Genomic DNA, 27,416 nt, shown 5'->3' with positions numbered 1-27,416 from the left:
GATAAGTTATCAGTAGACAGTATCACTTTCACGGAATGTGCTTTCCGCAGTTGTTTAATACTTGGAAATTTACAACTTCATATCTATTTTCTATAGTAAAGTTAAAATCAATTTTGCGATTTATAAAAATTGTTGTTGAAAATTTGCATTTTTGTAAAACCTTTCCATGCGTCCCCAGAGATGATTCAAATGTATTTAACATTACAATCTGTCTTTGGCACAAAGAAAATAACAATTTCTTTGACTACGGATTTGGATGAATGTGTTGTGTATGCATAATAATCTCACTTTTCTTTTTGCTGTGTCAGCAAAATCAATCAAAGCTATGTTGTATTATTTCCGCACAATGCGCAAAGTTTAGTGACTTTAAAAAAAAAGCATTGTCAGCGTTCGTAAAACAATCCGAGGCTTTCATTTTTCTATCATAACGATTTTTCTTAAAGATATAGAACATTTACAACAATGTTAACATGTGACTCGAGAAAAGTAGTTCCTGTTGCGGCCCTTTGTACCGTTTCGGGTATTGCAAGCCTGTTTGAACATCTTCCTTAAACTTGAAAAAACAAATTTGTCTTATTTTAAGTCAACCCATAAACGCTTGGAAAAACTATAGTTTTTAGCGCTTAGATAAAAAGTTAGTTCCCCTCACAGTGATGCAGAGAGCAAATCATTTACAAATCTATTCGAAAATCTTAACCTACGTTATTGTCTCGGTCAAGGATTCCCGCCTTAGAAACAGTGTTATCATTCAAAAACTTGAGAAAAAGTATTTTATTTCAGCAGCTGTGTTCAAACGTTCGATTGATTTCTGTTGTCAAACTAAAATCACAGACCTGACGTTAAATCTCGTGTGTCCATTGTGACGTAACAATGCCAGTATTTGTTAGGTGCTACCGCCTTCGTTCTTGTGTTACCGTGTCAACGAAATAACAAAACTAGGGCTTATCCCAACATTACAAAGCTTTTGTGGCGATTGTTGAAACGACTCTGTGAAAGAGTCAGTTATTTTTTGTAGTGCTGTGATAACATGCTGTTACCTTGAATATTTTTTATGTTCTTTGATGCCGTATGGAATTTTTCAAAAGGCAGTTTTTTTCATTTAAGTTCTTCAGAAACTTGGTTAATTCAGTTTAATTCAAAGGTATGCTTTCAATTTAATGAGATCAATCGAGAGAGGAAAACTGTGATTTTAATTGAACTAGGTTAAACTTACTTTTTGTTTTTTTCGTTCACGGTTTTTGTTGGTGTGTAGCGTCTTCATATCACTCGTCTAGATTTCAGACAAGACCAATCAGTATATTATAATATAACAAACATGTTACTTTAAATTTTTTGTAAGTTTTAAGGACGAGCTAGCCGCTAGCGCATTGACGCAGCGTACCTTCTAATATAGAGCCGTTACATTTCCATCAGTAGTTTAAACATGATTTTCTCAAATTTGACTTTTGCTGAGAAAATTGTTTGATGTAGCCTAATATAGGCCTTGGCCTATTTTTCTTACAACTTGGAGGTTGGAGCGATTGGAAACTTGATATCTGGCTATAAGCAGCAATTACCACCTACCTTGTAAATATGAAAAGAGAGTTCAAATTTCATAAGATGTCATGTACATTGTACAAAGGATAAATTTAAACTGAATTGAAGGAGTGACAGCCTGAAGTTTAATTGTGAATCAGTCAGGTTTTTATTGTAGCATCAGGAAGCAACCTAGCCAAAAAAACGGTAATTTTTTGCAAGACGTCTTCAGACGTTGCATCAATGTAATAAATTGACTGATTTGCTATTTGGAATGAGCTTCATCTTGAACTTCTGAAGCTGTAGCCATAGCTTCAGTCTCTGAATGTTGTTAAATCTGGAAGTTGTATTAAAATGTTATAAGAGTGGACTAGTGCTTAGAAAACTTATGAAAAGTATTTCGTTTCGAGAAGCAAATCTTTCGGCTTGTAGAGTTTTGTTTTTTGAGCGTCAGAGTTTTTCTACACCGATAAAAATGAATTACGTGAAAAAGATTTGAATATTTTGTGAAGTAGCCTACGTGTTGAAAACCACCCGCTCAGCCTTAAAAACAATATTGGAGTAACCCTAGGCTACAATGTATATGAAAAGCACTGTTTTTTACACCAAAAGGCAGCAAAAGTAATTTTAGTGAACTCAAGAACAAGTTTTTCCAATCAGAATAAAGTTAACATTCTCAACCAAATCAAAATGTGCCAAAATTTTGTCCTGCTTTTTTTCGCATCAAACTAATTAAAAATCTTGTCTATATAGGCTAGATCAGTGCTTCCCAACCGGTGGGTCGCGACCCATTGGTGGGTCTCGAAGCTACTTCAGGTGGGTCGCGAAGCATTTTTAAATGTTACTGAATGCTAAAATTTTCTTGCAAATACCGACATTACTATGGATCTCACAACCCGCAATTTGGTTTTGACAGTACTGCGCCTTCTCCATCGCTACTCTTATCTTCACTTCATTTGTTGACTTTCCATTTTCATGAATTGTGCACCCTGTTTTTCTATTAAATCGGGAAATTACTGCATTATCATTACGTAACAATTATGCAACAATGTAACAAATACGTAAGAATTAGATGTGTTGTGTCGCGTTTACTATTTCAGTACGTACGCCAGTAGTAAAGATGACATAATAAAGATGTCAAATCTCATTGTGGGTCGCACAATAAAACTTGCATTAAAAGTGGGTCGCGAACTGAAAAAGGTTGGGAAGCACTGCGTTAGATAATACTTTGAACAGTTTTTGAATATTTTGAGCAATCATGTGTTTTTGATGAAAATGCTTCAATTCAACGTTTTCTAAATGTACCACTTCATCTAAAAGTATAATTCTTTGTTTATTACAAAATTGATGTCACGTTTTTACGTATCCAACGTTATTACGTAAGCCATGTCGCGTCATGGAATGTTAGGATACTGCCGTAGATAAAATATGAGAAAAATACCTTCTTAAAATTTCTACAAAGTGCCTTTTCTGCAACATTTTAAGAAAAACATATCGGCTGCAAAAAACTTAAACTCATATAGAAAAATGATTTGGTCAAAATAGGATGAATTTAACAAACCTTGGCCTATTTATTCGTTTATTCTTATGCAACAACCGTTATAGGCTATTTCGTTACCGCATTGCGGCTTTGTTTTGAACTTTGTAAAGGTAAATATAGCCTATCAAATGCACTAACCTATAACTTCCTTAACTAAGTAGCTTACTTCAAACATAAAACGTAACTTACTTTTCAAGAAATTAACTTGTGATTTTGTTTTTCATATGATGGGCTTCATGCGGAAACTATTTTTGTTATGTTGAAATTGCAACGTAATTTGATGTAAAAATGGGTGAACCACCTCGTACAACCTCTGCTGGATATCGGTTACCTGTTGGAAATACGACTGCTGTTCATCGAGCGGTTGCCAGAGCGGAAGGGACACAAACTTCTGGAAACGTCAAGAAAGCAAAGCAAGCTGAAAAGTGCGATGAGGTTTCTTTCAACAAGATTTGGCGGGAACAAATCCAAAGCGAATGGAAGGGAGTCCACGAATGGTATGTTCATGGCTACCTAGAGATATGGCCTGATTTGTCTTTTTTGCAGAAATGTCCAGATTTTGCTAACTTTTGGCAAATGTTTAAATAAATTTTTCTAAAAACTATATTTTTACGCTTTCTTTACTGTTTTCCCAGATGACACAATAGGTTTTAACATCATCAGATGTTAAAAAAAAAAAATGATTTCGAAGATGTTAGTCAGACTGTCAAAATGTGACAAATCAGGCCGCGGTATGTTTGTTAAAACCTAGGCATTAGATTGTTTGCGGGTTCTGCTTAAACGGCCGTGTAAAAATTGTGGCAAGATGAAAAGCAATCTCTGATTAATTCATGATCATCGTTCCTTCCTCTCGTAGGGTTGGAGGCAATGAAACGCCAATTTTATCTGTTGTGAGATTTTTCATTGCAGTTTTGTAATCAAGTCCTGACCAGTCTTTGATATCAGTCGTGCTATTTTTAGTGGTCTGCTTCTATTTTGTTTGCCATTCATTTGTGCGTCAACTAGTTGTCTTTGAATAGAATTATTGCGAATCATGTGGCCAAACTAGCCTATTTCAATTTTCTTGCTAGAATTTCCGTGTTGGTTTGCATTGTAAAGACTTTATTCTTTTATGAAATTTTAAGCATTCTTCTAAAAATCCATATTTCAAATGCCTCAAGTCGTTTTACCATTTGTGATGACAGTGTTCATGTTACTGCACTATAAAATAGACCTAATGTAGTCAAGCTATATAGCGTTTCGTAATTCGTTTTTGGGTGTTGATGGTAATTGTGCGTGTTGTGTCTTTTTCAATTTCACAAACTTGTTTCTTGCTATTTCTATTTATCTCAATAGCCTATGTCCGTAACGCATGTGCAATTTTCATTTCTTGTGTGTCCTTGATAAGCAAAGCTTTTCACTTGTTCAAACAGCATTCCATCCATGGTAATATTTAAAGTCGGTGCATTTTCTTTCTTTTTAGGTTTGTTAGGAGAAAGAGAGAGAAAACTTTTATTTTGTCTGTTCAAAAAATAGAACGGTACAGTTATAAACAATACGAATAAAATAGCACCATAGCGATATAGATACCACACAACTAGATTGAAAACAAAACAGTTCATAAATTTATTGAAAAAACGATGCTGTTTACCCAACTAGCAAGGCAAAACAACCTTTTTGACATTGAATTAACCTCTACATACATTGAATCAATGCAAAAAAATTTGAGAGAAGCAGATTTTCAAAATCTACTTAACTCGGTTTTGTTGAGCGCAGAACGAGTTCGAGCAATTTAAATTTATATTCTTGCTTGCTACTTGTAGCAGATCAAAACGTTTTTTTAAATTGCTAAACTCAAACTTCGTTTAATACCCAAATACTTTGTGTTTAAGTTAATTACACTACCTTTTTAGCTCAAATTCGGAAAAGAAAAAAAAACTAACTCCCCGTCGGGGAATCGAACCCCGGTCTCCCGCGTGACAGGCGGGGATACTCACCACTATACTAACGAGGACCACATACTTCGATAAATCAATTTCGGTTTGTCCCTTTATTCCTACTTCAAATATGGTCTCCTGCGCAGATTGCAGACCTCCACATCACTCTTTCAGCAGCATCTTCCTTCTTTACTCCCACTTTCACAAGAAAAGAAGAGACAAGGGAGGTGTTGAACTTGGTCTCTCTATATTTCAGCTTTCCGACATTGGTATTTTAAGTTGGTGATTTTACTTTTTCAGCTCAACTTTGATAATCCGAGAATAAAGATTCCAAACCATTTGGACCTATTGACTTGTTACCTATTGAAAATGCAGCACAATTTTTTGATCGTTTCGGTCTAGTTGTAAGATGCTGATAGTGATACCAATTTATATTGTAGGCCTAATGTTTTCGTTTATGGACGAAATCCGCCGTTCTGCAACATAAAATTTTGCTGAAATACCGTAGCCTACACTTGTGACTGTGAGTGATAGCTTGACCAAATGTTTTACAGATTTATTAGGCTTTCATTAAAAAAAAACTGTGGATTTGTTTTCTCGGTGATTGCTTCAGTTTTTGGTAAATTACCCATTGGAGAAAGCGTCTTAGTACCAGATCGCCTTTTCCAGTTAGCTTTTCCCCCTTTTCATCTTCTTACATCATCTTCGTCTCTCCTTGTGACGTGACCCTACCATTTCAGTTGTGTTTCTCTATCTTTCAGCTATCTGACATTGGTATTTTAAGTTGATGATGTTACTTTTTCAGCTCAAACTGAAAACAATAAAAATTAAAATAAAAAATATCTCCCCGTCGGGGAATCGAACCCCGGTCTCCCGCGTGACAGGCGGGGATACTCACCACTATACTAACGAGGACCACGTACCCCGTACCGTAATTCTTTTTCTTTTCCTGCCTTTTTTCCCAGTTCAAATTTGGTCTCCTGTGCAAATCTCCACATCACGCTGTCACATAGCCGAAGAAGAGTGAAACCTTTTGGGGGGGGCAAGCAAAATTTGTCCAAATTTGTCAAACTTTGCCGAAATTTTGTCACAATTGTTCTAACTTCAAAATGAAGCAGCTATACATTACATAATCGCAAGCACTAAAGATTTGACTCATAGATAATAACTTCAAACTTAATGCTTGCCAAAAAATACAGACCACATTACCAACAGCACTGTCTACATTGCCTGATGTATCAACTACATGAATTGGATAATTGGATGAAAAAATAACATAATACTTGCCTTTATATTTGATCATTGTTGCTATAATATCGTGTTATAGATGGTAAATAGCTGAGCATATCAACCCTAGGACAGGCAAAGACAAACAGCAGTTTATATAAAAAAAAATTAATAGAAAACAATTAAACCGTAGACCACAAAAACATGAAAGCAGATGTTAGAAAACTCACCAATTGTTTTTATTTAATACTTTTTCACTTTGTGAAGGCCAATAGTTAGTTGATGGGATCAAATACTCACAAAAGGGGTGTAGACTATATGCGGCCACACAACTTTTAATTTTTAAAATTTATGAGAAATGTTTAACTTGTTTGGCCATATCTAAAAAGGATAAGCTATCTTTGTAGTATTTAAGTTAAGTTTTGTGAGCATAGCATTCCTCTTGTTAAGATTGGTAAAGGATGGTAAAATTTGTCTAATAACTGTGGCCGAGTGGTTAGCGCGTTGGGCTCGCAGAGAGAGAGCCTGCATGTTCGACTCTAGCCATCCGCACTTGCTGTTGTTTCTCTGGGCAAGAAACTTTACGATAATTGCCTCTACCCAGTGATCGATTTCGAGTAATGGGTAGTACCAAATTTAAGTCATAAGTAGAGTAGACAACCGGAAACAGACATTGCAGTCGGCTGCAGCGTGGGTCAGGTGTACGTCGGAAGGCGTACACCGATGCATAGCGCTCAAGTCCGCTTTCCCGCAATGCAGGGTAAAGATATGAAAAACACAAAACAAACAAACTGGATATTTTTGCCCAAATATTTTTACCAAAAACTGCATCAGTAGGATATAAGAAAAAAGCAAAATCCTTATAAGGTTACCAGTAGCCTACCCAGCAGGGTTTCAAAATTCTACCGAAGGAGAATTGTAGGTTCAGGGGCGCCGGAACGATTTTTGACTGGGGGGGGGGGGGGCAAGATTACAAAAAAGTGCACTTTTGTTTACTAAAAGGCCAATTTTTTTTTCAAGTTTTAAGATAAGCTATAGCGATAATGCTAATCTATCAGCTCACTATGTAGGCTATTGATTAATGATAGCCTACAAGTGTCCGGTATAAAAAAAAGGGCATCATGTTATGTTATAATGATGTAACCTACTGTTAAGCCTTAAAGCAGCCTGTGGCCATGGCCGCTAAGTAGTGCTTGAATGACCGCCGGTGCTACCTTCTCAATTGGCCAAGTTTGGCCGCCGGTCTCTTTTAGCCAATTATTTAATTTCGCAATAGAATGATCGTGGATTAACTTTCAAAAATATGTAGTATCAAAGAGTGACGCAAAATTAGGTCAGCGCGTCATAATCGCCACTGTTGCATTGTGCGGAATATTTGTTATTGATGGAATATATCCATCAGCGATCACCAGCGCTGTAAATCTTGTTTGTAATTCCCGACGTTTATTTTAACAAAGTCTTAATCCGAAGTGCTAATTTACATCGGCTGGCAATATTGTCGTTTTTATGTCGATTCGATGTTGTCGGACATTGAATCGTTGTTGAAGAGGAGAACTAGGTTAGTTGACATCCAAGGGGAAACAATTTTTGATCAAAAGTTATTTTGCAAAAATTATGCTTTATTTAATGTCCTTCACATTATTGAAATACTTATTTTATTACCTTGCCGTCATCGTCAACACATGTCGAACGTTGTTTTTCGTTGCTAAAAAGAATTCTAGGGGAGTGGCGAACTTCTTTAAAATCAGCCACATTGGAGACACTTGTGCGAGTGTCGTTAGGTGGTCCCTCACTACTGGATTACAATCCCGATAAAGCAGTTACTGCGTGGTGCAACGATTCTATTGTAGGACGTCGCCCAGGCCCAGACTTCAACAACGCTAAGTGATCATTTAAGCATTGTTGCAAGTTTAATTTTATTTACTTGTGCTATCGTTATTTTTATTTTGTATTTTGGCCTCCAAGCACGCAGATTTGGCCACCGAGAAGGAGCTCCCGGTAGGCCACGATGGCTGCCGAAAAAAAAACGAGTTTTAAGGCCTGTAGGCCTACTGTGTTGCAGTTGCAAAATTTTGTGCCGTAAATATTATTGGTCACAGCGGTAAACCATAATCTCTTCGTGGGAAAATTGTAACATAAGATTCCCGGATCCGTTCGTCTGTATGTAATGACCGAAAAAGAAACACTCTTCTGAAACGTCTATTCAAAAAGTGTATTTTTGTAAAGTTAGCCTGCGGCCATCGAAATTGGGATGCAACACCGTACACCACTAAAACTTGTCACTACAATCCAAACTACTTAGATAAAGACGGAATTTCGTCCAGCTGGCAAGCACTAAGCAAACAGTTAAATATGCTACCAACTTTCAAGCAATCATTTTTACGAATGACCAAAATAGACCGCAACATCTCAAACTCACGTACACAGTTACTGTGATGTAATAATCCATATGCATTGTGAAGTAATTCTCAACAGGTGTGATACAAGTCTTACGAACGATGGTGCAATCTTGGCTCATTGTTTAGGGAAAATTCCATGACGTAATACGCTAAGATTCAGTAGACCTGAACGGTTTTTATATGACGTTTAATTTAGTGAACAATTGTCTGGAACAATTATTTTGAGGCAAAAATGAAAGATTATAAATAGGCTAAAAGCGAACAGCAGAAATTGTTATATTGCAAAATGTGCAGTAGCTTACATGACTTTAAAAGGGCACCATTGCCTCCCCTGCCCTCCATCTGCAGAAAAATTGAGGGCAGGGGCATCCACCCCCCCTGCCCCCCGCTTCCAGCGCCCCTGTGTAGGCTAGTGTGTATAGGCTACTCTAACGAATATCTGTAATAAGCTTACTTTCAGCTCGCCAATTGCATTAGTTTACGTTTAGTTTATGCAGATAGTGAATCGAAACTTAAAATTGTGCCCAAATTGCAACACTAAATTTTCCAAAATTGTCGTTGCTACATTTTATATTGCATTTCATACAAAATGCAGCACTATAAACAAAATTAATATAGGCCTACAAAGTTACTAAACTGGTAAAATGTTAAAAACTCATGGTAAGAATTGGTTTGTTCAAATGCTGAGATCTTACCCGTGAACAAATGCAGCCTATCTGTTAGTGAATATCAGTAATAAGCTCATCTCTGTTCACCAACTATGCTCTTTTACACTTTTTTTGTGCAGTTGTGGAATCGAAAGTTATCATTCTGCCCAAATTGCAATGCCACATGCAATAGTTTCTAAAATCGATAATACATTTTACATTCATTGGCAAATATTAATGTATCTCATAAATTATAACAATTATGTAAAGTTCCTAAACTTGTAGGATGTCGAAAAATGGAAAGGTTGATTTGCCCAAATAACTGGACATTTTGCCCAAATTTGTGACGTTTTTTCTTAGCGTGGGGGCGACCGCCCCCCCATCTCCTACGGCTATGCTTTGTCAGCAGCATCTTCCTCCTTTACTCCAACTCTTTTTATATATTCTTCTCCACAATCTTTCCGCTTGTATTGTAGAGAGAGAGAGAGAGAGATAAACCTTTTATTTCGTGTGTTATGAGAATAGCACTGTACAATTATACACAATACAAATAAAATAGCATCATAGCAATCCAGATACCTACCACAACAGACAGGAAGCAGCAAAAGGCTAGGCTATATCAGTTATCGAGTCAGCTGCTTCCCTGTCCTTGGTGTGACAAATGTCAAGCAACGTCAAATTAGTAGCTAACTGCTCTAGGCTGCTGCTGAGCTGAGTCGGAGTCTGCCTTGCTTTCTGACCTAGTCTTGTTCTGACACGATCCCTGTTCCATATCTCGAAAGCTAAAACCTCAATTGCTAAGGTAACAGGGATCAGTAGTCAGTAGATGTAACAGAAAATATATTTCGCACTTGCTAGTGCATCGTTAGTTCTGATAAAGGGCAGTTAAAGCCTACAAGTAATGTTTTAAATAACAATACAGTGACGCAATAATGTCAAAACATGAGCGTAAAAATTGAAAAAGCATAAGCGTAAATATGGAAAGAATGCTGAATGAAAAGTGAAAACTAAACCATGTAAATTACGTATCAAATATAAATTATAAACTAGAATTGACGAAAGAGCGGTGAGCAAAGCCTGCAAATGTAGCGTCGTGACAAATTACAGCAAAGAAAATAAATTATATGCGGAACACGGCAGTCAAAGGCAGTGATAAACAAACTAAGCAGCAGCGATAAATAATTAAATGGAGCGTCATGGAAAACACAAAATGTAGCGTTGTGGAAAAAAGAGTAGGCAAAGACGGCAGTGAATAATAAGGCAGTAAAATATTGAAAAAAATACCAAAAATGTAGTGGAGCGTCAAAAAATTAAACTTGTGGCAGAATTAATTTTTAGATATTTATTTTGGCATGTTGCCTATCCTATGTATCCATTTATCTTCACAAGCATCTAGAATCTAGATTATCAATATTGGGTTGTTCAACAAATGTGACATTGTAGTATTGGGAAAGTTGTGGTCAGGCCCTGATTTAGGGGGGGCAGAGGGTGCAGGTGCCCCGAGCCCCCCGACTTTTAAAGGGCCCCCTACGTGGAAAAAATGTGATTGTGTGTTATTTTTTTCCTTTCAGCCTTTAAAGTTTCTGCAAAATGCTGTGCAGTGCTGGATTCATGCTACTGTAGACAAGACGTAGAGGTGGTTTTTCACGCCGTAGGCGCGAAAAAAATTTTGCACGGGGGCCCCCCGATCTAAAAGTGCCCCGCCCCCCCCCCCCCCCTTCAGCTAAATCCGGCCCTGGTTGTGGTTCAGTACTTAGATCATGAAATACAGCAAAATGTTTTAATAACGCAGCCCTGTCATTATTAGAAGAAAATTCGAAAGTGTTCCAAGTTGCACGATGGCCTGACCAGCGAACCGAAATATTATTAACCGTTTGTCCAACATATTGTTCATGGCAAAGTAAACATGTTGCTACATAAATCCCATAATTGCTGAAATTGAGTTTTTGTTTTAACTTAAAAAGTCTTTGCGGAGTGCTCAAAGTCGTTGTGCGTGAAACCATTGACAAGCGATGATGACCATGGTTACCACACAACGCACAGCGGCCACAAGGGGCAGAATAACCTCTTTGTACAACAGAAGATTGGATTTTTTTTGATAGATCTTTCTAGTTTATAAGGTAATTTCCAATTGTTTTTGGTCTTGTGTATGTGATCATGACATCAGGTTTAAGTTCCTTTTCTTTTTCACTCATTTTCAATAAAGCTGCGAAAGCGGTAGCCCACACAGTCTTGTTGTTTTTCTTTTGAGGTTTTGGTGGCCTAAGTCTGTCAGTCCAAGTTGAAGCAATTCCAATCATGTCATTTGTCATCGCGATAGGGAAATCTGACCTAGTAGCTTTTTCTTTGAGTCTTGACAAGCTGGAAATGTAATGTTCATGGCACTCATTCAGAAGACGCATTCGGATGGCTTCTCCGTATAATATGGATTTGAAGGTGGATATAGGGTGGTGTGACTTTCCATTTATGAAGCAACGATCTTTTGCTGTAGCTTTGAAGAAATCTTCAGTGGTAAATTTAAACTTATTACCATGGGTGATGCAATGATTGACATCTAAAAATTCCACTGCGCCTGTCTCTTGAGAAGTATCAACCTGCCTGAATGTTAATTCAAGTCCAAATTTGCCGAAATTATCAATAAGCGCTAATTTTATATTATTAGTTGTTTCGAGTCCAAATGAAAGCCAAATGATGTCGTCGATGAATCTTTTGAAAATGCATGCTTGGTTAATAACTGTACACAGAGATTGCAGAATGAAATGCATAGTTATATTAGCAAGTGAAACTGAGTTGTTATCTCCAGTTATAATATCATCAGTTTGAGTAAAAAAATGATCTTGATATTGAGTCACAACATTGTTCATACAGAAATTATTTAAATCAACAATTGTTTTCTTAGCTTCAGCAGAAAATGTGGTGTGTGTGTTCAAAGCACTATACAAGGCAACATCAACGACTGAACGTTTAATAGAAGGATAAAGTGATTTCACATCCTCCGCTACAATGTACTTTATAAAGGTGATTTCTTGAAAACGTTATCAATTGTAGCCTACTTGAATTTTTACTCTGCCAGGACAATAACTCCTCAATATAGTTTTTGCTATTCCTGCAGTATTCGTTCGGATTGGATTGACAAAATTTGATGCTGATGGGTGCCAATAGTTTTTCAAGAAAAGCGGTGATGCGGGATGTAGTAATCATTCCAGCAGATTGAAGTAGACGCACTGGAATGTCATTGACATTAGATAAATTTTTGGAAATCAGTTTGTGCGTTTTGAAGAGAGAAATTACGTTGAAATAAGATAGGCTGATGTCATGTCAAGGGAGGTTTTGATCTTGGTCTCTCTATCTTTCAGCTGTCCGACATTGGCATTTTAAGTTGATGATTTTATGTTTCCAGGTCAAATTGAAAACAATAACAGTAATAAATATCTACTATAATACTTTATACACAATATTAAAAAATTAACTCAAATAAAAAATTAACTAAAACAATATCAGTCATCGAGTCAGCTGCTTTCTTGTTCTTAATGTGACAAATGTCAAGCATCGGAAAATTACGTTGAAACAAGATAGGCTGATGTTCAGTAAAGAAAATCATGTGCTGCTGCGATCCCAAATAAAAAATTGAATTGAAGTCCTGTGGTTTTATTTAAATATAAATTTGATTTGAATGAAACCACAAAACATTTAGGCTACTTTTTCAGCTTTCCGACATTGGTATTTTAAGTTGATGATTTTACCTTTTCAACTCAAATTGAAAACAACAAAAATAAGAATAAAACAGTAACTCCCCGTCGGGGAATCGAACCCCGGTCTCCCGCGTGACAGGCGGGGATACTCACCACTATACTAACGAGGACCACGTAATCCGATAATTCAATTTCGGTTTCTGCCTTTATTCCCACTTCAAATATGGTCTCCTGTGCAGATTGCAGACCTCCGGCTCCACATCACTCTTGTTCACGAAATTATGGCCAAGTTATCTGTCTCCGTATTGTGACATAGTTGTCGTGCAATCGTGACGTCATCATTGCGATGCACTGTCACGCTTGAGCGACAATCTCTCGTCATTCTTTCTCTAATTTTCTAACTTGTGTTTTCCAAACGTGCTTCGTCTTTCTTTTACTATGTGTGAATCTAACGGACGGACGTAATAAGAGTGTGAAGTGACAATTCCACATCACAATTGAACCCGTCTCTTGTTAACAATATACCATCAATCTTCACTCAACACATGTGGAACTTGAGTCGAAAGTTAGAAAGAAGACAGAGTGGATAGCAGCTCATACATAGCGGTTATCAAAAAGAAAGAACAACTCTTTCAGCAGCATCTTCCTCCTTTACTCCCACTCTTTTTATATATTCTGCCCACGACCTCTCTGTTTGTATTGTAGAGAGAGAGTGGGAAGAACCTTTTATTTCGTGTGTTGCAAGAATAGCATGGTACAGTACAATGATACACAATACAAATAAAATAGCACCATAGCCATCTAGATAGCCTACCACAACAGACAGCATAGTGACAGGAAGCAGCAAAAGACTATATCAGTCATTGAGTCAGCTGCTTTACCACTTAGGCTACGGTGTGTCTCTCTATCTTTCAGCTCTCCCACATTGGTATTATAAGTTGATAATTTTACCTTTTCAGCTCAAATTAAAAAGATAAAAACAAAAAAGTATCTCCCCGTCGGGGAATCGAACCCCGGTCTCCCGCGTGACAGGCGGGGATACTCACCACTATACTAACGAGGACTACGCCGTCGCCTTCAAAAATTAACTTTATTAACGGTGATGGCATAGAGAAGAATGAAGAGTATATTGTTCAATTTTTGTTTGGTGACACCACATAGGTAGTTTGTGACTGTCCAAGTGTTCAATGGAGTGAGTAAAAATTTAAACACAACACATTGTATCACAGTAGGTTAGAATTAGATCACTTGAAAGAGTTACATATCGATAAATAGAAAAAATTAATTACAGAAGCTAACAGAAAATTGAATGAGGCTGTTCACCAGGCATTAAATTAAATAATATTAGATGTTCTTGTGATAGTTTAACTTAGTTTGCACCAGTAGAACATCTCATATTATTTAAGCTAACAGAAAAATTACAATTCCGTCTTCTTTAAAAATTTGCAAAGAAATTACGAATTAGACTTTCGAAAAATGTGCAAAAGAAAAGACAAGTAGGCAAGCCCGCAACCAGGGGGAGCATTGGGGGCATTTGCCCCCCCCCCGAAATTTTTTGAAAAAATTTTAAGCGTTCTATGCAGTATGAAATGTACACGTACAGCCATACTGTAGAGTGTAGACTATCGAAACCGAAAGTAGGCTACGCTGGTTGGAAGCCATGCTAACGATTTTGTTTGATAAATTAGGCTGGCATCCTCATTATCTGTTTCGATAGCGTTAGTTTTATCCAAACATTTACAAACTCTTGATAATTTTGGCTACACTTCCAGTCACAACTGCTTCTGCAGAAAGAACATTGAGCTGTCTACGACGCTTGAAAAGTTACTTTAGAAGCACTGTGGGGCAGGACAGGCTTTCTGGACTAGTATAGCTCTCTTCAGTGGCGGCTCGTGCCATGGGGCTGCAGGGCTGCAGCCCCCCCTGAAAGAAAGAGAAAAAAGGGAAGATATGTTTTCCTCTGTGTTTGTCCGACCCGATTACTTTTTTCACTTATGGATTGCGGATTGAAAATTAAAATATTTAAAAATTTGTTTGGAAACATGGCTTTGGGACAACATTCTTTGCAGCCCCAGATTTTGGATTTCAAGTGCTCTGATTGGCTAAAAAATATCCTTGAAGCTCCACCTCTTTTGGTATTTTACAGAATACATAACAGCAATTTTTGAATCTGTTGGGGCTGCATGGAAAACAGCCCCCCCCCCCCCTAACCGAATAATTCTACAGACTTTTTAAAGTTAAGTTTTGTTTCGCAGAGTAGCGATGAGACATGACTGTAAATGTGATAGCTGTAGGATTAGGGTATTCAACAGGTTATAGGATGTACCGGTACTAGGGCAAGAAAACAACAGTGCTAGGACAAGAAACAATAGTGCTAGGACAAGAAACAATAACTTACACTGGATCTCGAACCTCAATCGTCTTAGGCTACTGTGTGACTGTGATGTGCAGTCTGACCATAAAAAGAGCTCAACACCTGCTCTCCTGGGCCACATCGAAACCTGCTTTTGCCTGAGGATGGGTTTCTTTTATGTCCGGTTTTCTTTATCCATCCTATTATTGTTATTACAAAGTGGCTATTTTTACACACTTGTTGCCATAGTTACAATCAGGTGTTGCCAGAGTTAGGATTAAAGTTAGGTAGGGTTAATTAAGGTAAGGGTTAGAGTTAGGAATAAGGTTAGGGTTTTGATCTTTGCCCAGTTTTGATCTTTGCATGTGACTCCATGCTGCTGAGGGTTGGTATAGTATTTTCTAGGGCAAGGAACGATAATTGTTTCCACTCAGTGATCCGTCAGGAGTGATAGATAGTTAAGTTAGGTGCTTCACTAGTGTCTGCCCTCTAGGTCTAGTACCGGTATGCTGCAGAAGTGCATCTACATGAATGATTTATCTTTTGAATTAAACGGTCTTTCTGTTGGCTGCTGCATTGGCAACTCCTGTCTTCAATCATTTAATGTATGCTGAAGGCTTGTGTTGTTTTGCATCAAGTGTCAAGGGACTCCAGAAACTCATCAATGTTTGTCAAATGTATGTAGTTTCTCATGACATTATATTTAATTGCAACAAAACTGTTGGTGTTTTATATAAAGCCTAGATGTTGAAATTTGGCTATAATCCGATCATATATAATACGGTATTTAAATAAAAATCGTATCTGCTTTGAGACCCTTGAAATATATTGGAGTAATAATTAACGCTTCTACCTGATGATAAAGACATGAAACGACAATTACGGTCATTGTATTGTTCTGAAAACATGTTAAAAGCAAGGTTTTCCAAACGTTTGATTGCTGTTAAAAATGTGTTGTTTCGTTCCTATTGTATGCCTTTATATGCCTGTCAACTATGGTGTAACTATCTTCTATCCAGTAGTAATCGCTTACGTGTTGGATACAATAATTGTTACAGAATGTTGTTTAATCTGCAGAGACGATGCAGCATCACCTCTGCATTCATTGATAACAATATCACCATTTTTCAAGCTTTCATTTGTAAAAAATTATATCAGTTTGTAACCCGCTGTAACTTGTCTTCCAACCAATGGATATATGAACTAATGCGAACAGACTGTTACACTCAATCTTTGTATTTGGTACATTACGACTCAGCTCTTCGGAGTTGAGTATCTGCTTTGTTTCTACTTTCATCTTGAGTCTGATGCAAATAAATAAAAAAAAAATATCATATATATATGGATACTCTTATTTTGACTCTGAATCTACCTTCATTTAAAAAAATTGACAATGATTTCATTTGTCTTAACAGGTTTATGCTATAATAATTTACACTTCAATTGGAACATTTTGCAATTTATATACAATGGATAATTCTGTAATGTCATTGAAAAAAATTAGGTTTTCCCAGTTGTCTCTGCAAGAAAAACTTAGCATCAAAGCACAAGGAAGACCCACTCCAAACCTTGACATTTCCCAATCATCCACCAGTAGAGGTAACCCTTATGCAAGGAAGTTTAACAGAAATGTGTATGATGATCATGACTGGCTGTGTGGCTGCAACAGTGAAAATGCTTTCTTTTGCTTTCCCTGTTTACTGTTTGGTGGAGATCAAGAACATTCCTGGACCAAAGTAGGTGTGAAAGACCTGAAACATCTCAGTAGAAAGACAGAGAAGCATAGTAGATCAACTTTCCACATGAACAATACTTTGAGTCTTTCAGTGCTTGGCAGAGTTAATATTGCTACACTTATAGATTCTGGATATCAACTCTCCATTACTAAACATAATGAAGAAGTAACGAAGAACAGAACAGTATTGTCAAAGATTATAGATTGTATAAAATTTTGTGGCAGATTTGAATTGCCATTAAGGGGACATGATGAAAGTCAAGGCTCAAAAAATCCTGGTGTGTTCATGGGGTTAATTGATTTTGCTTCCAATCTTGACTCACGCTTCCAAAATCATTTTAATTCTGCAAAGGTATTCAAAGGTACATCCAAAACTATTCAAAATGAGCTTTTGGAAACGATTTTTGAGCTTTGCAAAAGCAAAATTAAAGAAGAAATATCACAGTCTGAATTTGTAGCAATCATGTGTGATGAAACTACTGACATCTCAGAGAAGACACAGATGGTGATTGTACTACGGTATGAAAGTCATGGGAAGCCTGTTGAAAGATTTTGGGTTTTTTTTAATCCTGCTAACCAGACAGCAGAAGCTCTGTCTTCAATCCTATTTCAGGAACTTAAAGTTTTGCTTGGGAGCAATACATCCAAACTTGTAGCACAAACTTATGATGGTGCTGCTGCTATGAGTGGTGCAAGAAATGGTGTGCAATCAAGAATCAAGCAAGTATATAGCAATGCACACTTTGTCCATTGTTATGCACACCAGCTAAACTTGGTTATACAAAAAGCCACTTCGCAGAATACCAGTGTCAGAGTCTTTTTTAACAGTCTTTCGGGAATCCCAAGTTTTTTCTCCAAATCTCCTCAAAGAATGGCTGCTTTGGACCAAGTTGCTCAAAGGCGTATTCCTCGCCCATCAGCAACACGATGGAATTTTAAAAGCAGGACGGTGAATGCTGTATCGGAGGTAAAAGACGCACTTATAGAATGCTGCTCAACTTTGGAACAAAGCAACTCTTCGGTGACTGGCTTTGCTGCTGCTGGTATAAAACAAATGCTCATAGATCCAAAATTTGTGTTTTGGTTAGATTTCTTTTCGAAAATCATGCCTCATGTTGACATACTGTTTGCTCAGCTGCAGTCTGTGGAGCTTGAGTCATTCAAAGTGCAGTGCTCTCTGGATAATTTTCTGTCAGCAATACAAAGAATAAGGGAAGGCATTGCTGCAGACAATGAGTCACCTTCACCCACACGGAGAATGCCTGAATCCCAAATCATTGATGCTAAAGAAGTATGTGATGTTGTCTTAATGCAGTGTCAAGAAAGGTTCAAGTTCACCAATCATCTTGAAGCAAGCACTTTATTTAATTTGAAAAATGCTTCACAATATGCAAGACAGTTTCCAGAAAAAGCTTTAGAAAAATGTTGTGAAGCATACCCTATGTTAATCAAAGACAAGCTCAAACCGGAGCTGTCTGTTCTCTATTCTAGAAATGACATGCATTCAGTGAGTGGACTTGTGCAGCTGCTTTCGTTGCTAAACCTGGAAGGAATGCAATCAACTTTTTCTGAAGTAATAAAGCTAGCTAAAATTCTACTTACCACTCCAATGTCAACAGCAGAACCAGAACGTTGCTTTTCATCACTGAAAAGGATTAAAACCTTTTCCCGCAGCACCATGTGTACTGAAAGACTTTCTGCATTAGCCATGGTGTCAATAGAAAATCGCTTAATAACTGAAACCAAAGATTTCAACGAGAGGGTAATTGACCATTTTGCCATGGCAAAAAGTCGCCGAATGGAATTCATCTATAAATAAAGGTCCGCTGTCCTTTATATGTGATGCTCAGTAATGTGTAGCAAAGAGTAAATGTGGCACCTATGGCTTGAGCGAGATCAATGGTTATAATTACAATATGTGTGTGTGTATTTGTTTGTTTTTGTAATGTTAGGTTCAGTCGTGTTCTCATTGCTTTAAGAATTGGCGCTCCAATTGTTTCTGGAATGAGGAGGCGACTGATTCTTAACTAATTCATCTACTTGTTTTAAAGTGTCAGGTTTGGTGGCCGTGCTTAACTATATTTATCGATGCATATACCGCAATATTAGATCCTTTCATGCACGTCTTAAACCATTAAGGTTTTGCCACCTTTTCCTTTTGTTAGTTTTGTTACTGTATTTCTTTTTTACAATATCATTTCTTTTGCATTCTGTCAAAGAAAAATAATTTGAATTGAACTGAATTATACTTGCCATCCAGTGGGCATTTATACTTGTGATAGAATTGAGATTTTGTCTTTGTCCTTCTGTATTGTGATACATGCAGGGTTGCTAGCTGGCTTCAGCTGGCAAAAGATAATTTTTGTAGGAAAGAATAAAAAATGTTAACTTCCAAGCATTTTTAGTTCTGGAGCAGTGGGTGCATACATGCAGGGTGCTCCAAAAAAGATGTAGCTACGGTTATACTACATGTATACTGCAATATACTGTGTGTGTGCGAAGATTATGTACTTTGTAATGAGATCGTTTTTAACTGCAAAAAGTCGTTTGCTATGTATTTTCTAACTAATCACTTAAAGTTAAATTTAAATCCAATTTCACGGCTCAACGGAAGTCAAATCAAATCTGTAGATAGCGTCAGATACTTGGGTGTATTTCTTGACACGGCAATGTGTGATGACAAGGATATAAACCGACAAGTACGATCATTATACTGTTTTACCAATAAATTAAATTTTTACAAGAGCTCCAGTGAAGTTAAAAATGTTCTCTTCCGTTCATATTGTACCCCAATGTATGCATGTCACCATGGGAAAATTATCACCAACGTGAATTAATCGCTTGCGTGTTGCATTCAATAATGCATTTAGAATTATTCACCATTTGCCCAAACATTATAGCGTAGGCTACGTGAACATCAAGTCTTGTGTAACATTGTATGTCATATAACATTTGATGCATTACAACGGAAAAGGACCTTTTTTTTGTTGGGTAATGTGAATCATCGTCAAACTCTATTGTTGATTCCCTGATAAGGTATGACTGCTATCGTAACTCAAACTACCTCCTTCATTATAATACCACTATGTAGGCTATGCCGTTACCTAGCCTTGATGGTTGCTATGGCACAGCAGTGATATCAACATTCATCGATTGATAAAGTTTAAATTTCTTTTTATAGTTGGGTGTTTGAACAGATTAAGTATGATATTTCATTTTGAATATTGATTTTTGTTTCGCATGTTTAATTTGTGTGATATGGATCGCATGATCTGAAATGGACGATTGATTAATAAATTTATTGCTTACTTCAGCGTCATTCCTGTGAATGTACTTCTGTTTGTCTTTTGTTTCTGTGTATTTTTTTGTGTGGATCGTATGTGGACAATCGTGTCCGATGCCGGCGATCGACAATAAATATTTGCAGACAACAAACTGAGCGAACTATTGAGAAAACGACGAAGTGCATAGAACATAGTTTGATTTGTATTTGGCACTGATTTTGAATATAAAAATTTGAAATATTAGTATTTTTCAAGCTCTACAGCAGCATTTTTGACTGTTATTCCACTCCCAAATTTCTTTTGAAAATGCTCTCAAAATGCACCAAATTAAATGTAATTGTAAAAAATTTTCTGGGGGAGGCCCCCCAGACCCCCCGCCGTGGGTGTCGCCTTCGGCGACACGCCCGCAAGGTTCGCCTGATATCGCCCTCCAACAATTCTTGGATATGCTGCCTTGCAGCCCCCCCAATTCAGGAGGCCACCAGCCGCCACTGGCTCTCTTTATAGCTCTCATGCAAATCCATCGTACTCAAATTCCAAGCGCGGAATTGGTGTTAAACGAACTTGCCAAATCAAGTAGAAAGTTAGACATTATGCTCTAAATTAAAATGTCATTTTGCATTTGCAAAGTCAACTTCTTTGGGCCTACAAACATAAAAACTTGTTGAGCCAACAAAATGTTTCAGGATTGTAATTTGTAATTACCGTGTTAAGTTTATTCATATGTAGGCTATCTGTTTGTTTATGTTGATGTAAAAAATGTTATTGATTAATTTATGACTCCAGTCGTGCCAATGCAGTTCGTAGCCTACAGATGTATTTTATTTGTAATCGACTGAACACATTACTGTATTATCGTAATTTTCTTCCTTGGGTAGTCATAGCTAAATGAGAAAAGGTTACAAAGGCTAGTTTCCTTTAATGCTGTACTAAACAAAAACGTGATTGATATAAGTTATGACCACTGAACCGTAAAGGAACATTCAAATATTACGTAACGCCTTCGAGGGGGAGGGGGGGTTTATGCAAAGCGTTACGTTAGCGTCACATCGGGGGGGAGGGGGTTCAAGCAAAACGTTACGAAACGCTTTCGAGTACAGAATGGTAGTTTGTTGTGCTGAATTCGTAGTGAAAAAGCGTTACATGGGGGAGGGGGGGGTCAAAAATTCGGAAAAAAAACGTTACGTAATATTTGAACGTTCCCTAACATGGTAGTGCCACACACTCTATCAATGGGCGTGGACATTAACATAAAAATGTCACAATGCATCATTTTAATGTTTGTTCTTTGATAAAAATTGAATGCCCCCCCCGAAAATATTTGCTGGTTGCGGGCCTGCAAGTAGGCTAGGCTTAGGTTAAATGGAAATTTGGTCGTATAAAAAAGTTGCCTGCTCTGAACGAAGACGTAGGCTACTTACTTTTCATTAAAATACAACTTTGAATTGTGCAAATTAGTTAATTTTGTCATCAATTTGTTCATAAAATTATAAGTTGACGGGTAGTCTCGGTAGGCATTCTACTGGTATTCGTAGGTTAGTAGGTGTTCTTTTGCGCTTACAACTTTTAGTACGGTAGGTCGGTAGCCTAGACCTATACTTAATTTCACTTACAACTTTTGTAAAACCTTTGGAAATTGAAACTGGAATTGATTGATCAAAGTTTATTTGAACAGAAGTAGCATGTTTTTATTTCATTATATCGCTATTTTGACAAACTTTTTTTCTGAATTCGCAATTCGCATGGTCACGCTGAGTGGGTTTCCTGTAATTTTTACCTTGCTGAATCTTTTATGACATCACAAATAACTAAGTTTTTGAATGCGAGACACTCAAAGTAAAAAATTCGGGAATCCTGTTACTTTTTTAATTACCTTATTATAGGCTATGCGAAGCCTCACGACAGGCTATACATTATGTGTTTTGACCAATCGTAGGCTACTGTTTTAATTGTAACTGTACTAACTTATAGTGAACTCTGGTTGCGAAATTCTTATGTAATGTATTTCTATAAGATTCTGCATACGTACAAGACTTCTTTTTTTCTGTTCTTTTAGCAAAACTTTGGCGTTTACTGTATTCTAGTCCAGCAATCGTCACCCAATGGTCCTCGGATCACTGGTGGTCCGTGCATAAGTTTTGATGATCCGCAAAAATGGGACATTAGGTTAGGCCTACTTTTATATTTATGAAGATTTAGATTGAAAAATGACGGGTAGCAAAAAGTGTTATGTTATGAATGGTATGCTATAATCAGTGCCGTGTGACGGTGTGAGCACCATCTTTCCCCCTCCCCCTGGAAACCCAACGAGTGGGCCCCTATGTTTAGTGATGGCTTTAAAAAGTTAGAACAAGAAAGCGTTAGGTTATGGCCAAAACTCTTTCAATGTAAGGAAAAAATTGTATTTATCATTTAAATAGGCTAAACTAAAGAACATAAGATTTTTAGAAAAAGAAGCTTAATTGTCTCCTGAAAAATTTTGACAAATATAATCTTGTTTTGGTCACTTTTTAAGCATTTTTGGCCAAATAATTTCTTCTTTTTTTTTTATCAAAATGCACACTTTGTCTGTAACCATCCATAGGTTGCTTTGTACGCAGCCCAACCAAACCCAGCGAATTAAAATTGGATTTAGGTAGAAGGTTTGGTTTAAATTAAATTTTAAGTTAGCTTACCATTTAAAAAAAAAAATTCGTTTACCGCCACAAAAGGTTTTCAATAATTTACTTTTTGAAAATTTGTAGCCTATAGGCCTAGTGTGGTTGAGCCTTTTAGCAAGCTAGAACTTCGAAAATCTATGTGAGGTGTTCTCACCTTCTCTTCACCAGTAGTGTTTTCACGGTAGGCCTACATTTTACCTCATAGCCTTACTTAACACTAAAATTTATCAATTTAGTTGTTAATTAACCAACAACCATACTGTTTGGATGAGCAGTGTTTACTTCGAAATATTACATTTGTTACTTTATGTGGGATATAGGTAAAAAGCTTTTTACTCCCTTAATCCACTTTCTGAAAGTAGGCTGTGCACACTCAATATCGCTGGTTAAGTGAATAAAGTTTGATTGTTCGACCAAAGCGAGCGAGAAAATTTTGCAAAAAATGGATTTAAAATTACAAGTCCACAAACGCTGCACCAACTAAATATGAGTGGGCCCCTAGACGGAAGTGGGCCTCCAGCTGGGAGTTTTTGAATATAGCCTATGTTCGAAATCTTCTGCTATCTCGAAATAAGCAAGAGTAGTCTACACAAGCACACAAATGTGACATTATCCTGCCATGGTTGCGTATAACCTAACCGGGCCCAGATTTATGCCCCGGGCCCCGCATCAGCTAAATTCAGCTCTGAACCTAACATGACTTGTTGCGTTCAGGTGTAGGCCTATCTGGCGACATCTAGAAATGAGAGACGGCAACCAAGAACCAATAGGCTAGTAAGCTTTTACCTGGTCTAATAGGCCTACTGGAAATCGATGTGGTCTAGACTATAATTGCTTAGTTTTTCGATTCACTTTACTAAAACTATCTCATTACCAGGAAGAAAAATTGGGGATTTTCAAAAGACTTTGACCCACGAGGACGTCCGATAACGCCTGAGGAACTTCCTGAAAAAGAATCAATCTTCAGCGATAAGGTTTCTCCCACGCAAGGTCACATGTACGGAAGTAGACTTAACACTGAACTCGGCGAAAAAATGAGAAATATGGAATTCATGTTTCATTCATCAAATCGTAAATGCAGACTTGACAGGGAATTCGTATGTTTTTAATCGACATTGTATTTTGTTAACGCAAGACTATGAAGCTGGTGGGTTGAGTTTTAATCAAACTTTTTTGTCGTTTCGAGCACAATGTAGGCTTATCTATGTTGTTTTGAGGGTCAAAACCCTCCCCATTGAGCTTGATACCTTAATTATGTTTATTTTTAAATGTTCTTTTGTTTATGTGGACTTTTGTTGCATCGAATATCATCTTTTGTTTTTTTTCATTATCACAACAAATTCATGTTTTTGTTAAACTGAGGTTAGGGAAAGCATATTTGTAATGTTATGGCTAAGAAATTGTTTTTGATAAAATATGAAAAAGCCAAAGGCGAATAAGAGCTAGCCTCGCTGGTATCAAAATTACTAAGTGTTTTCCAGTTGCATGCTGTACGCTTTTGTTGTTTATAAGCCTGGTAAAGCTAATTGAAGTAAAACTGATATATTTGCGTGGCGTCCCAGTGCACTCAGATCACCGGATTATTTTTGTAACCTAATTTTAAGTTATCCACAGTTTCCACAGTTTATTGCACCACTCAAGTTAAAGTTAAACCACCTAGGCTTCTGAAGCGGATCCAGAAAAGGGCGATTTCTCCCCTCTTCCAAAACACAGAAAAATAAGCTAACTTTATTCACGGTGTATTTGCAAGGTCGGAGCAATGTAGAACTACAGTACATATCATTGTGTTTGAATTCCTTCTCGCCCTTACGGTTACACTTGCTGTATCAGCTCTTGCTTGGCTGAGTTGCGATGAAATCTAACTTTTTAGACTTGGTGTGTATCGAGAAGTTTATCGTTTTGTTTCACTTCAATGCATCACTCCTTTGTTGGCTATTCTTTCATTTTGAAATTGTACTAATTTGATTCGTCATGCGCTTGAAACTATGGCCCAGTGAAATGCACAAGAATTTGAGAACATAGAAAGCGTGGTGAAGTGCAAACTGCTTACATGTAAGCTACGAACATGGCGACCTCTAGCCTTTGGCTCGAACTATTATCGCTAAGGAGTGTTTCAAACAGCGTATACGTAAAAGTTCGCTTTTAACATAATAAAAATAAAATTTAAATATTATTCCACAAACACTTTTTGTTTTGTAATTGTATAGCCTAATCTGGGCTACAGCAGGGACGTCAAACCCATGCACTTCGGGCCAAATTATAAAAATCGGTACCAGTCGCGGGCCAGACTAGTTCAATATGAATTGCAAAATTTATTCCAAGAAACTTTCATGCAATAAACCAGAAACTAACCTATTTGCACACTGCCTGCAAAACACCATCCAGCATTAGGCTAATGGCTCTATCAGAACAACTGAAGTTTTAAGATACCTTAAACAAAAATTGAATTATTGAAAGATATATAATTATTCAATTTGGATATAAATACTTAATTTTTGCAGCGATTTTTAACAGATTGGCACTTGGAAGCGCATTTACGAAAACATGATTAAAGCTTAAAATACTAAACTCCGGTCGATTGTATCTGGACTCGAGATCGGGCTATTACATAAAGAAATATCAGCCTTTTCGGAGTAAAGAAAAAAAAATAATTTTGTTCAGGATTGGTTATTACCACTTTCATGTGTTTGTAGTGCAGCCTATCGGCGGGCCAGATTTAAAAGAAATTTAATAACGTCTTTGTGGGCCAAAAAGATGTTGCATCACGGGCCGAGAGATTGGCACATGTGGCTTATAGCAGAGGTCCCCAACCTTTTTTCACGTTGTATTGATGACCCAATAAGGTTTTTTTTTATCAAAAAGCACGCCTTGTATTTGACCAATATTATCAAATCATAACTAAATTATTTTAATAATTTGAGCGACAAGTTTTAATACAAAATTGAAGCTACGGTTTAAACATATTTTCTTTCACGACTACCAAAAGATTTCAATAATTTTTGTTGTTGAAGGTTTTTAAAGCGTTGAGCCTACAGTAAACTTTCAGAAATTCATTAAAAGTCTCCCCACGTTTTGTAGCCTAGAACATGGTTTAAAATATGGTTTATATTATAGGCTACTGTACATAGTTATACATTACCCTGGACAAGACACATTTTAATTAATTGAGCCTTCGCTCCACGTTTTATTTAAATTTCGTCTCTTACCAGAATTAAATTTTCCTTACATGAGCCGCGTGGGCCGACATTTTTGCGTTGCGAAAAGCTAAGCCTGTTTCCCTGGCACGCCATTCTAAATTTTGCGTACGGGTCACTTAGAATTTTCAATTCACACTCTCTTTCCACAAGTATCTAGATTCCAAAAGCTTGGCCCCGCGACCTAAGCTGGTGGAACTCCCTTCAGGGTGCATCACCACCCCAAAATCACGCCGCTCCCACCGCCGCGGGATTTGGCAGGCCGGTTCTCTAAAGTCTCTGACCTGGCTGTGTTTATTGTGTTCTCGCTCTGTCACTTATTTTGTACTCGTGCGCTATTGATCAAAATACAACAGTAAGTTCATCACCGTCAATCTCAGTGACCGGGCCTATGTCAATGGTTTAAACTTTAAAGCCTTTACTACAATCACACAATCATGTATAACAGACCGAAGCTTCCGAACACATTAACATTGCCGTCATCAATGGGGGGAATGAAAGCCGCTATCTTGGAGAATGAGAAAACAAACTAGCCTACTCTATAATGGATTTTTCAATTTTTCATTTTCTTTGTTGTATCCTAGCGGAAAACGACAAAACTGATCTCCACTGCATTGTATCGATGGAAAACAGATTTGCCAAGCATAAAACAAATATGAGAAATGTATAGGCTGATCCTTTACAAAAACTGGTCTTTCATTACAAGAAACCTTTTGTATTTTCCATAAATAATAGTGCAGCACAACTAATATGTAAATTTTCATGCACAGCAAATCAAAAATTCTCTACCATAGGTTATATCTAATTAATGATGCTTGATCATTTTCACACAAGCGCAAGTTTGAAACCCAATGGCCGAAAACCAAGCAAACCACAACACTGCACTTCATTTAGTCTAGTTAGAAAAATGTCTTCTTGACAAATAAAAGCATAGCAAAATAATTCTTACTGGAGACACCGACATTAAATTAAATCGTTTGTTGAATGTGTTCAAGCAAGCTCCTGCAAATTATATTCGACATGCAGTATAAGGAGCAAAAATGTTGGAATGCTGAGTCAATCTGGGTACAAAGGAAAAGGAAGAAACCAATCTAATAGTAAAATAAGTTTTGAAAATTAACCTATTTTATCATCAGTGTTACAAATCGAATACATCGAACTTTGGTTTGTGCCACTGATGATGAAAACAGTTTAGATTTGAAAACGTTTGCTGGCATGAGTTTAGTTTCAGCCTTTCAGGTTCTGGGCTTATTA

The 27,416-nt window shown here is 37.1% G+C and overlaps 1 protein-coding gene and 4 non-coding genes across 7 annotated transcripts in view; 1 reads left to right on the top strand and 4 right to left on the bottom strand.

The window, feature by feature from the left end:
* Positions 1–25,267, top strand: part of LOC145783221 (ciliary microtubule inner protein 5-like) — a 30,164-nt gene extending 4,897 nt beyond the window's left edge. For 2 of the 3 annotated variants that reach the window (XM_082595026.1, XM_082595028.1), the window contains exons 2-3: positions 3,427–3,552; positions 23,846–25,267. In XM_082595026.1, the coding sequence (XP_082451152.1) occupies positions 3,427–3,552; positions 23,846–24,077 (358 nt within the window). In that variant the 3' untranslated portion in view covers positions 24,078–25,267. Of the gene's footprint in view, positions 1–2,602; positions 3,553–23,845 lie in introns of those variants that run through there. The other variant, XM_082595025.1, reaches the window with a different exon arrangement.
* On the bottom strand, positions 4,977–5,048 carry Trnad-guc (transfer RNA aspartic acid (anticodon GUC)). The gene has a single exon. It is a non-coding gene; the product is annotated as a tRNA-Asp (tRNA).
* On the bottom strand, positions 5,815–5,886 carry Trnad-guc (transfer RNA aspartic acid (anticodon GUC)). Its single transcript has one exon. It is a non-coding gene; the product is annotated as a tRNA-Asp (tRNA).
* Positions 13,035–13,106, bottom strand: Trnad-guc (transfer RNA aspartic acid (anticodon GUC)). Its single transcript has one exon. It is a non-coding gene; the product is annotated as a tRNA-Asp (tRNA).
* On the bottom strand, positions 13,928–13,999 carry Trnad-guc (transfer RNA aspartic acid (anticodon GUC)). Its single transcript has one exon. It is a non-coding gene; the product is annotated as a tRNA-Asp (tRNA).
* Positions 25,268–27,416: the final 2,149 nt, after the last annotated feature.

Source organism: Aplidium turbinatum, chromosome 14 (assembly GCF_918807975.1).
Source record: "Aplidium turbinatum chromosome 14, kaAplTurb1.1, whole genome shotgun sequence".
NCBI lineage: Eukaryota > Metazoa > Chordata > Ascidiacea > Aplousobranchia > Polyclinidae > Aplidium > Aplidium turbinatum.
Note: the sequence above shows the minus strand (reverse complement) of the source record. Positions and strands in the feature narration are given on the sequence as shown.